Here is a 12008-nt window from a genome sequence, read left to right as displayed (position 1 = left end):
GGCCTCATGCTGTTTTCTGGGCTATTTTCTCCTTCCTCCATAGCTTTCAGATTTGCATGTTGTCTTTCAAACACATTCTTTACAATTTTGTGAGATGCAGCCCATCTTTTGCCAGGAGTCTGCTGCCTTGAAAATGTGTCCTATTATTTAAAAAAAACTAAAGTTTGCAGTGTATGATTACTTGTTGGCTTCCAGTATATTTTTTATTCTCCCTGGATCCAGTTCCTCCATTATCCTTCTTCATAGTTCCTTGTGGTGTCCTTAAGATTATGTCTGGCTGAGTCATTTGAATTCTCTAATGGATCAAGGGCTAACTCTCAGTGGATGTAAAGAGTCTTAAAATCTTTCTATTGTGAGGCCTCTTATATAGGCCTTAGTAGTGTCCCACAGATTCTGTACTGAAGTCTGCTCCTTTGTGTTTATTTGATAAAATATTCTAAGTTCGTTCTCCATCATCTGCACATAATCTCTATCTTTTATTATTCCGGTGTCCATCATCCACCTCTTCTGCTTTCGCTGTCCTCTCCATGTTATTTTTATAGGATTATGGTCGGCCCATGTATTCGGTATAATTTCGATGTCTTGTAGATCCTTCCTGAGGTCTGGCGTCATCCAGGCCATGTCAATCCAAGACCATGACTGGTGTGGATTTGAGTAGAAGGTATATTGTTTGGTTTGTTTGTTGGCCTCTCTCCATCCATCATGTAATTGCAATTCTTCAGTCATATCCTTGAATGTATCCGGTAAGATTCTTTTTCGAGTCTTACTTTGTTTATTACTTCGATAGTCATCTTGTATATTCACAATTGCATTGAAGTCTCCGACAACACAGATATTTTCGTACTCCAAATCTTTAATGGTATCATGTAGTTTCTTGTAAAATTCTCTCTGGTTTCCATTAGGTGCATAGATAGAAGCTAGCAATATTTTCTTTGTTTCTGTTTGTATTTCAGTTATTAAAATACGTCCTTCCGAATCTGTATATATCTGTTTAGCTTTTAAATGGTTTTTGACATAAGTTGCCACTCCTCTCTTCTTATTATCTCCTAGGGATGTGAATAATTTTCCTAATTTTTGATTCTCCAACAATATTTGTTGCTGTCTTTTAATGTGTACTTCTTGTAAAGTTATCACATCTAAGTCCAATTTTTGCAATTTCGTAAATATATATTTCCCTTTCCTTGGGGAGTTGAGTCCGTTTATATTAATTGATATAATTTTTATTTCTCCTTCCATCTCTATCGAGTTTATCTATTTGTGATTTTCAACTTTGTTGTGTTTCTGGTAACTCTTTGAGTCTTTTCCCTCGCTCCCTCTCTCTCCATTCTTTCTCCAATCTTTTTGCCTCTTCCTGATCTTTTTCTTCCTTCTCCATCCGCCGTGTCCCGGGTTCCGCTTCTCTCCTTGTCTCCTGTTCCTCTTCCATTGTAAAGTGCTGGTCAAAGAATTCTTGAGCCTTTTCCAAATTATCAATCTTGTACTTTCTTTCATCCCAGGAGATGAGTAGGCCTTCCGGTAGTAGCCAGTGGAATTTTATTTTAAATTTATTTAGCTGGGTGGTCAGGAAATTATAATTTCTTCTTTGATCTCTTGTTCTTCTTGGTATTTGTTTGAGAGTTATGATTTCTCTTCCCTTGTGCATGATTGTCTCTTCCCTCATCTTCCTGTAGATCTCTTCCTTAATAGATTTTTTCGTGAATCTTATGTGGATTTCTTTGGGTAATTTGTTTCTTCTTGCGTAGTTCGTGTACACTCTATATATTTCATCCATTCCATTTCGCAGTTCATCCTTATCCACCTGGGTTGCCTTTGCCAGTATCTCAATCATTATTTCACTTAGATCCTCATCCTTCTGCTTTTCTACATTTTGAAACCGTAAATAGAATGATGCCTTTTCCATTTCCAGATAGGTTAACGCGTTCTCAGTTTCCTTATTAAATCCTATTAAATCCTATTAAATTTGTTCTATCTTCTCATCCATATTTTTGATGTTATCTTTAATTTCACTCACATCTGACCTCAATTCTTCGTGATTTTTCTTGGTCTCTTCATGATTATGTGCCATGGTTTCCTGCATTCTATTCATGCCTTCCTGGATCATTGCTAATGTGGAGTGGATGTTCTGTAGGGCAGGGCTCATCTTCTCCTTTTCTGTGGTTTCAATTACTTTCTGTTGAGCTGGTGAGGTCATAAGTATCATTTGGCTCTATGGTGTTTTCTTACTTATTTTAGCTGTTGTCGTTATACTTGTGGTCGCCATTATTATCTCTTTTTTTATTCTTTCCCAGATTTTCATATACTGGTCAATATTTCTAGGTCTGTTTTAAAATTTCACCCAAATTTATTTTTCGCTTTTTTTCAGGCTCCTTTATACTTATAAATCAGTCAGCATGGGAAGCTAAGTGGGAGGGTCGAGGGAAAAATGTAGCATTCTAGCAATCCATCAGCTAATTCTCCCTGGTATTAAGTATTTGAATAAGTGGTATATTAGTAAGTAGGGAGTAAGTGCTATAGCATACACAGCAAAAAAAAATAAAGATAAACAACAAAAGAGGAAAAAATTAATGGAAGAACTCAACATATATGAGTCACAATTACAGAAACAGCCTGACGACAAAACAACAAGGGAAAAATTGAATCGTACTAAACATGAGTTGAACTTAATTACACAAGCAGAAATCGCACAGAAAATGAAAATGGCCAAGCAGAAATACTTTGAATATGCAAACAGAACAGGTCGCTGGCTGGGATACAGACTGAAGAAAGAGAGGGAAAAAAGAATAATATACCAATTGCAGGATGAAACAGGACAACTATATAATATGAATTTAGATAAAAAACGTATAGTAAGGGAATTCTATCAAAACCTCTACACACAAGAAGAGCCTCAAGACCAAGATATTATGGAATACCTACAAAAAGCAAATATCCAGAAATTAGAGGAATCCCACAGAGAAATACTGAATAAACCAATAACAATGATGGAGTTGATGGAAGCCCGAAAGAAACAGAAGAACAACAAAGTCCCAGGTCCGGATGGAATTCCAACGGAATTTTATAAAAACTGCCAGTCTGCAATAGATGAACTACTACTACAAGTTCTCAATGAGGCCGAGCCCTGAAAACACTTCTTTTCCAGCAAGCAGGGCTGGCGTGAACCCCGCCCCCTTTTTTAGTTTTTAATGGTTATTAATTGTTTAGTTTTAATTCGCACTGTTTTAATTCGGGCCAAAGTATATAATTCTTTTAATTAATTTTAAATTTTGTATTGTTATGTATTTTAGTTTTGGCTGTGCACCGCCCTGAGTCCACTAGGAGAAGGGCGGTATATAAATTGAATAAATAAATAAATAAATAAATAAATAAATAAATAAATAAATAAAAGCAGAAACACCTAAATCTTGGGCCGAAACAATCATCTCACTCATCCCCAAAGAAGATACGGATCCGACTAAAGTCCAAAATTATAGACCCATCTCGCTGTTAAATGTAGATTATAAACTATTCACGACAATTATAGCACAGAGGCTGAAAACAATTGTACATAATTATATACACCCCGACCAAAATGGTTTTGTCCCAAGGAGACAAATAAAAAACAACATGAGGACAATAATAAACGTTCTGGAATACTACGAGCAAAACATCAATAATCAGGTAGCGCTAATCTTTCTCGACGCGCAAAAGGAGTTCGACAATTTGAATTGGAAATTCCTTATAGCACAACTGCAGATTATGAATTTCGGCGACAAATTCCTGAAAATGATTAAGAAAATATATTCTTCCCAGACAGCGAGAATTATAATTAATGGAGATATGACTGAAAAAATAAACATCCAAAAGGGGGTAAGACAAGGTTGCCCGATATCGCCTCTAGTGTTTATAATCTCACTGGAAGTCCTTCTAAAGGAAGTAAGAAAGGAAGAAGAAATAAAAGGACTGAAGATAAGGAATGAGGAGTATAAATTACAGGCTTTTGCGGATGATGTGGTCTTCATAGTGGAACAGCCGGAAGTAGTGGGAGTCAAATTACTAGAGAAGATAGAGGAGTATGGCAAAGTGGCGGGGCTTAAGATCAATAAACAAAAAACCAAAGTCTTGACCAAAAATATGACAACGACACAAGAGGAAAAATTAGAAGAATTAGGAATGCAAATTGCGAAGAAAGTAAAATATTTGGGAATCTCGCTTACTACAAAAGCAACAACTATTAGAGAGGACAATTACACTAAATTGATGAAGCAAATTAGAAAAGACTTGGAAAGATGGAATAAGGTACAACTATCATTTCTTGGCAGAATAGCGTCTGTAAGATGAACATATTACCAAGACTCCTATATCTCTTCCAAATGATACCAATTGGTCCGGGAAAAGATTTCTTTAAGGATCTCAACAAGACAATAATGAAATACATCTGGCAAGGAAAGAAAGCTAAAATTAAAATAAGATGCTTACAGGACACAAAGGAGAAGGGAGGCCTAGGTCTACCAGACTGGGAGCTATATTACATGGCGGTGGCGTTGAATTGGATCAGAGAATGGATAGATCTATCAAATAGGAGAACTTAGAGGGATTTGATCTGAGTCGAGGTTGGCATGCCTTTCTGTGGGAAGGCACAGACAAGCAACATCCGTACTTCCAGAGACATGTAATAAGAGGTGCACTATATAAAACGTGGCAAGGTATCAGAAGGCAACACTATAGTAAAATCCCGCGATGATTGTCGCCTATGGAGGCACTAATTTATCCAAACACTATAGAAATAGGAAAGATGCGGAAATATCAAGAATTGTTGAGTAGTGAGGGAGACCTACTTACTAGACAAGAACTGGAAAGACGAGGCTTTATGATTGATTGGTGGCCATACCTTCAAATTGAGTCAAAATATACAGCAGACCGGAGACATTATGATTTTCAAAGCCAACCAAGTGAACTACATAAAATTTTAAAAGGCACAGATGAGAAAATAATATCTAAAATTTATGGATATTTAATAAGGTATAAATTAGAGGAGGAAACAGTGAAAGATAACATGGTAAGTTGGGCAAGAAATATAGGTCACAATATAGAGCTGGACAGATGGGACAAGCTATGGGCAGAAAATTATAAGATGACACTGTCGATTCCATACAAAGAAAATTTATACAAGATATTTTATAGATGGCACCTTCCTCCGGCACGTTTGGCTAAAATGTTTCCAAACACATCACCAATGTGTTGGAAGTGCAAGACACAAATGGGGACATATTACCATCTCTGGTGGTCTTGCAGGAAGGCACAACACTACTGGCAAGAGATTAAGAGAATAATTGAAGAAACAACGAGGCAAAGTGTAGAAATGAAACCAGAATTCTTTCTATTTGGAATGACTACAACACAGTGTACCAAGGAGATAAAATATCTTACCATCCACATATTGACAGCGGCACGTATAGTGTAAGCTCAGAATTGGAAATCCGAGATAATACCAACAGAAGAAAAAATAATAACAAAAATAAATGAATGCGCAGAGATGGATAGGCTCACAAAAGAGCTCCAAGATAAAGAGAACACTGACTTTTATTTAGTTTGGCAAAAATGGTACATATGGTTAGAAGGAAGGATAGGGCCAACAACATAGGACACTAGGAGAACATAACTCAAGAATTGCAGAAATAGATACATGAGATGAGCCGTAGGATTGTATAAATAAATGGTTAATATGATTGTAGAAAGATACTGCTGAACTTCTATGAATGTATTAAGGTATAAGCAAGTAAATTTGTAAGGAAAATTGGTTAAATGGACATTAATCACCGATGCGAAGGTTTTCTAGAAGTTAGTTGATTGACTTTTTGTTAATGTATAAGTGTTTACATGTATTTGTGTTTTACGTTTGTTTATGTTAATAAAATTTAATTTTTTTAAAAAAGAGTCTTAAAATCTTTCTGTTCATACCATATGTGTGTCTGAGGGAGGACGAGCTGCTTTGTTCTCTTGGCAGATTATCCAACCAGAGAATGCTGCTTCAGCCCCTCTCAATAGGGTGTCTGCAGCCACTGCCCTCTGTCCAGCGCAGAGGTGGGGATCCTCCTTCCCTTACAGAGGGGCTGGAGTCTGATTTCTTAATTCCTGAGGCTGCGGTTAGCTGCTCTTCATCTAGGAAACCTAAAACAACATCAGTGGCCAGGGAGGGGAATCTATTCTCAAACCATAGTAAATAGTTTTGTGGGGTCAGATTCCTTCCTTCCACCCAGCATCCTCTTCTTGAATTTTTTTTTTTAATCTTCTGGGAGGCTTTTTGCTATCTGTATCCTTGCATAAATGCTTCCTATGTCCAATCCAAATATTCCCTTCTTTCCCTGATAAATTGGGAGGTAAACTAGTCACTTCATCTTTTGTGTGTGTGTGTTTTAGGGCTAAGAAAACAGTAAATCACACCTTTTCTGTACTTTCTAAAATGTATTCATCTGACTGTGCTACATTAATCCATGGAAAAGTGGGAAATATTGCATATTAAACTACTACCTCTTTATATCCTTTGCAGAACCCAACCTTAAACTTCAAGGAAGTAACCTATGAGCTGGACCACCCTGGATTTCAAATTCGTGATAGCAAGGGCCTGCAAATTGTAGTCTTTGGAGTTCAGCGAGGATTAGGACTGGAGGTTTTTCCAGTTGATCTAATATACAGACCTTGGAAACATGCAGAAGGCCAGGTAAATATGCAGCTCTCAGGTTTTTTTCTCCCATTTCCATTTTTTTCTAATGACTATACCACTGTTTATGAGATTAACAAATAATTCATGAGTCTCCACTTGGGTGTAATATGATGTAGTAATTTTTTTAAAAAATAGCTGATCTTTCAAATGATAAGCTTTTGAATGAATGCTTGGGATTATCAGTACATATTATTAGGATTTCAGAGAATTAGTATTTATAGCAAGTGAGATAGCAACAATCACATCTTTGCTGATCAGTAGATGTTAACTAAAATTAAACTAAACTTTAAGAACTGCAAGAAATAAAATATTTGCTTTAGAAACTGAGCTTTAGGCATATGAGATTTCCCCCTTTTCTAGTAATGCAATAATGCAGTGTTACAAATGATAAATTGGTTGTTGCAAGAGAATAAATAGATTTTAATTTTGTTTTGAAAATGAGCAGGAAAAATAAAAATATTCTAAATGCATTAGAGTGGGGATAAAATGTGAAGGAAAAGATGATGAAGATCCACACGTATTGTGGTTAAAGGCCTGAAATGATGATTCCAATGATGTCATTTTTTGCAGCTCTCATTCATTCAGTATTCCCTCATTAACCCAGAGATCTTCTGTTTTGCTGACTATCCCTGTCATACTGTTTCCACGGAGATCTTGAAAGCACCACCTGAGGATGATAATCGAGAAATTGCCACATGGTAAGCAGCGCTGCTTAAAATGCACTTCCTTGGGGAGATCATAGTGAGGACAGTATTTATCATGAGACCTCTCTGATGGAAGTAAATTTTTGAAGCTCCAAGAACACAAGACAGTTATATGAGTCAACCAAAGAGGGGCAAGTTTGGTTAAGGCAGCAAATAGAAACCAGGGGACATTGAATTCTAGTGCCGCCTTAGGCATGAAAGCCAGCTCGGTGACTTTGGGCCAGTCACTCTTACTCAACCCAAACCACCATACAGGGTTGCTATGAGGAAAAAGAAAAGAGGAAGAAATGTTAGGTATGTTTGCCGCCTTGTGCTGTTTATAAAACTAATAAAGGTGATATATTAAATAAATAGTAAGATTAATAGGGGAATAGTTCCAAGCACTGAATGTATTGGTTAGACTATAATCAGTTGCATAAAAGTTAAAAGTAAATTCCATGGATGGTCCCATTTTTTATACTTTGCAATCATGAGAGATGAGAGACTATAGGAGGGACTTATGTAATTCTGAAGCCTTTGCAGCCAGCTTTTTAATTTTTAGCCTTCCTTTTCCAAGCTTTGAACATTTATTTTCAAGATTTTTCCACTGATAAATGCAGTCAAACACTAGTATAATTCAGGACAATTAAAACTCATTAAAAGAGCCAGTTCACAAATGTTTCCAGTGTACACGGTGCATATAGTCTTTCAGGTCCCAGAAATGTGGGATTTTCTGTGCAATAACTAGTGTTTTGAATTGCATCCAGAAGCGGACTAGCTATTTTAGGAAGGAATCCCATATACATCGTAAGCAGGTGCAGGATCAGTCTGGCTATCGTATTCTGGGCCAGTTGTACACTTTTCAAAACAGTCTCATGTGGGACATTATACTGTAAGAATCCAAATGGGATTCTATTAGGAGATGATCTTCACTGAAGTGTACAAAGGGTAGCAGCATTCTCATTGCAAGTATAAATGTAGAAATATTTGATAGTCACAAGTAAAGCTAAAGTCATGTGAACTTGCTCATAGATTTCAATTTTGTTTCTTCTTTGTTAGGAAGAGCCTAGATTTGATTGAGTCCCTGTTGCGGTTGGCAGAAGTGGGCCAGTATGAACAAGTCAAGCAGCTCTTCAGTTTTCCTATCAAGCACTGTCCAGATATGTTGGTCCTGGCTTTGCTACAGATCAACACTTCTTGGCATACTTTGCGGCATGAACTCATATCCACACTTATGCCTATTTTCCTTGGCAACCATCCAAATTCTGCTATCATCTTGCATTATGCGTGGCACGGGCAGGTAAGGACTTGAAAGGGGTAAAAATGGAGATATCTTGCTTTTTCTTTGGCCTCAGAAGAGTGGTGTGTTATGGTTTAAGTTATGTTAAGATATGATTCAAGCTGCATTCTGTTGTTGTATATGCCAGAGGCCCCCAACCTTTTCAATACCAGGGACCGGCTCTGTCACAGAAACACTTTTCTGTGGACCATGGAGGTGTGGTTATGCACTCTCCCTGCATCCCACGTGTGTGCAGATGGGGCTTCACTCATTTGTGTGGCCCAGTTTCTGGCACGCTGTGGATTGGTGGCCGGTTTGTGGACCGGGGGTTGGGGACCCTGTTGTATGCTATGAAGTAATTGAGAGAGATTGTCAAGAGCAGGGGTGTCAAACTCAAGGTCTGGGGGCCAGATCTGGCCTGTGGGGTGCTTAGATTTGGCCCACAGAGCCGCCCTGGAAACAGCGAAGGACCAGCCCGCGGTGCCTCTGCCAGCACAAACGGAGGTTTGGGAGGGTCGCATGTGGCCCTTCCGAGCTCTGTTTTCACTGGCAGAGGATTGCAGGAGGCTGTTGCAGCTGAAAACAGAGCTCATGAGGGCTGCAGGCCCTCCTGAGTTCCGTTTTTGCTGGCAGAGGGTTGCAGGAGGTCGTCGCAGCCAAAAACAGCTCGGGAGCCCGCTCAGGCCACCACAGGCACATCCCTCCCCCTGACACGAGTGACATCTAGCTGGCCATGCCCACCCTGGCCCCCTGAGGTCAAACACAATGCTGATGCGGTCCTCAATGAAAACGAGTTTGACACCCCTGGTCTAGAACCTTGGAATTCATTCTAAATAGCCTGATGATTTCCCAACTCTCTCATGTTTGTCAGATCCAGGAATAAAGGAGAGCCAGTATTGAAGTACTACCTGGAATCTGTTGTGAGATTGTTTGGAATAAAGAAAAGTGGAAAAGTGTCTGCTGTGGCCTATGCATTTGCTGTGTCAGACAGAGGAATGTTTTTGTAGAGTTTTCTTATTGTGGAGTCCAACAGGACGAATATATCAATGCTGTGTGGCCTGCCTGATTCTTCTGGGTGCCAAATATCTCCCAGAGAGATGTTGCACTTGCATTTCAAAAATGCCTTTATGGAAAGTCGGGGGAAATATTTAAGTATTTGGCAAATTTTAGCATCTTTGATCACAGGAGCAGCATTTGAAAATCAGTTGAATACCACAGTTGTTGCTCCCAATAATCCTCTTAGTTGGCTTCCCTCAATGCTGTTTTCTACAGATCAGACATGTCTGGCTGTGTGCTGAAAGTAAATAATTGCAGTAATTAAAGCATCAAGTAGAGGTAGTGGTTGTGGTTTCAGCCAAGAGGGCAAGAGATTGGCAAGAAGAGCAGAAGTGGGGCAGCGTATTTCCTATGTGTTGCCTATCTCTGGTTTCTACTTTTTGTTGAAAGCCCTTTGATGAAAGGCTTTCAGTGTGGTGAATTTTCATGTGTTTTGCCTGGGTTGCCCATTTGAGAGACCTGGATCAGAAATGGGGAGTAGTTCCCTTTCTTCTGAAAGGTGCTTTTTCAAAAGGCAACTGGACTTGGGTTTTTTCTTTGAAAATGTTTCGCTTCTCATCCAAGAAGGTTCTTGGGTAAGAAGCAAAACATTTTCAAGGGGGAAAAAAGCCCCAAGAAAGTCCAGTTACCTTTTGGAAAAGCACCTTTGGGACAACTATGACCTGGAGGATTGAGAATCTCCATAGACAGTTCCTTTCTTGCTTTGAGATTGGGGGATGGAATAAAGGAAGGTCATGAGAGTTAGTTCTCTCAGCCTTGTGCCTTGACATTACTGTGGCCTTGGGCTCAAGTCCAGTGGATTATTATGTATTATAGAGGAGCAAGGATCTGGTCTCTGTCACCAAGCCAACAACTAAAGAATTATGGGAATAGACTAACATTTAACTATGTTCTTAGGGTCAGTCCCCCTCAATTCGTCAGCTCATCATGCATGCCATGGCAGAATGGTACATGAGAGGAGAACAATATGACCAAGCAAAATTATCACGTATTCTAGATGTGGCCCAAGACCTGAAGGTGAGTCTAATTTTTGTGTTGCTTCTATTTTGGATTATTAACAGTACTAGTGTTGGTGCCAAACATACAGTTCTGGCTCAGAGGAAAACTGCTTGTTTTTTATTTTTTTGTGCACATTCCTTCAAGTCAGTATTACCTGCTTCTTAAGGCGAGACTAGAACTCACGATTTCCTGGTTTCTAACTAGGGCCTTAATCACAATACAACATTGGCAAGCTGTTTTTTATATACTGTATTGCAAAAGTTATGTAATACATAACAAAGTATGAGATTTGTTAGTCTTGATTACAGTTGTGTGGTAATAACTCTTTGGGATAGGTCAATGGGAATCATGCCTTTAGTTAGTATGCTGCCATATTGCTAAATTGGCGAATCACAGTACAGAGGATCCTTGACTTTCAACTAAAGTTGGGACCGGAACTTGTATCACTTAAGCCATGCAGTTGCTAAGTAAGTTATACTCAATTGTATGACCTTTTTTGCTGTAGTCATTAATCAGATCACATAACAATTAAGCAAATCTGACTTCCTCATTAACTTTGAAAGGTTATGAATGGCAATTATGGGACCCTGGGACACTGCAACCATCATAAATATAGGCTGGTTGGCAAGCACCTGAAGTTTGATCATGTATCTCCAGACACTGCAATGGTCATCATTTTTTTACATTATTTTAACAATACTTAGAAACAAGATAAAAACCATATATCAAAATGACACATGTAGCAGCAGAGAAAAAGCAACAGCCATGATTTTTTTAAAAATCAATATTTTAAGGCAAATTGGGGCAGTGAAAGTGAAAAGAGCCGAGGTGGCGCAGTAGTTAGAGTGCAGCTACTTCAGCTGACTGCTAGTTCAGCAGATCAGCAGATCAAATCTCACCTGCTCAAGGTTGACTCAGCCTTCCATCCTTCCAGATTGTTAGGGGGCAATATGCTATTTAGTATACTAGTGTAAGCCGCCCAGAGTCCTCGGAGAGTGGGTGGCATAGGAATATGACAAACAAACAAACAAAAAATAAATAAATAAATAAATAAATAAATAAATAAATAAATAAATAAATAAATAAATAAATAAAAAAAAAAATCTTTGCTAGAAAATCCTCAGATTTTCTACTTTGGGACCTCTCAGTGGAAATGGGAGTTTTCTTGGGGAATGGGATGCATTTTAAGACACTTGAGAAAGAGAGAGACACAGAGAGAGAGGGGGAAGGAGGGAGAGAGAGAGGGAGGGTGGGAGGGAGGGAGCTAGAGAGAGAGAGAGACCCCACCCAA

At 38.6% G+C, this 12008-nt stretch overlaps 1 protein-coding gene across 8 annotated transcripts in view; it reads left to right on the top strand.

Annotated features, from left to right (window-relative positions):
* CNOT1 (CCR4-NOT transcription complex subunit 1) overlaps nucleotides 1–12008 on the top strand; it is a 164662-nt gene that overhangs the window by 63763 nt on the left and 88891 nt on the right. For all 8 annotated transcript variants that reach the window (XM_034425696.3, XM_060681493.2, XM_034425699.3 and 5 more), the window contains exons 11-14: nucleotides 6527–6697; nucleotides 7271–7398; nucleotides 8443–8683; nucleotides 10616–10735. In XM_034425696.3, the coding sequence (XP_034281587.1) occupies nucleotides 6527–6697; nucleotides 7271–7398; nucleotides 8443–8683; nucleotides 10616–10735 (660 nt within the window). The remainder of the gene's footprint in view (nucleotides 1–6526; nucleotides 6698–7270; nucleotides 7399–8442; nucleotides 8684–10615; nucleotides 10736–12008) is intronic.

This window comes from Pantherophis guttatus, chromosome 11 (genome assembly GCF_059756535.1).
Source record: "Pantherophis guttatus breed Tessera chromosome 11, ASM5975653v1, whole genome shotgun sequence".
In the NCBI taxonomy this organism is placed as follows: Eukaryota; Metazoa; Chordata; class Lepidosauria; order Squamata; family Colubridae; genus Pantherophis; species Pantherophis guttatus.
Note: the sequence above shows the minus strand (reverse complement) of the source record. Positions and strands in the feature narration are given on the sequence as shown.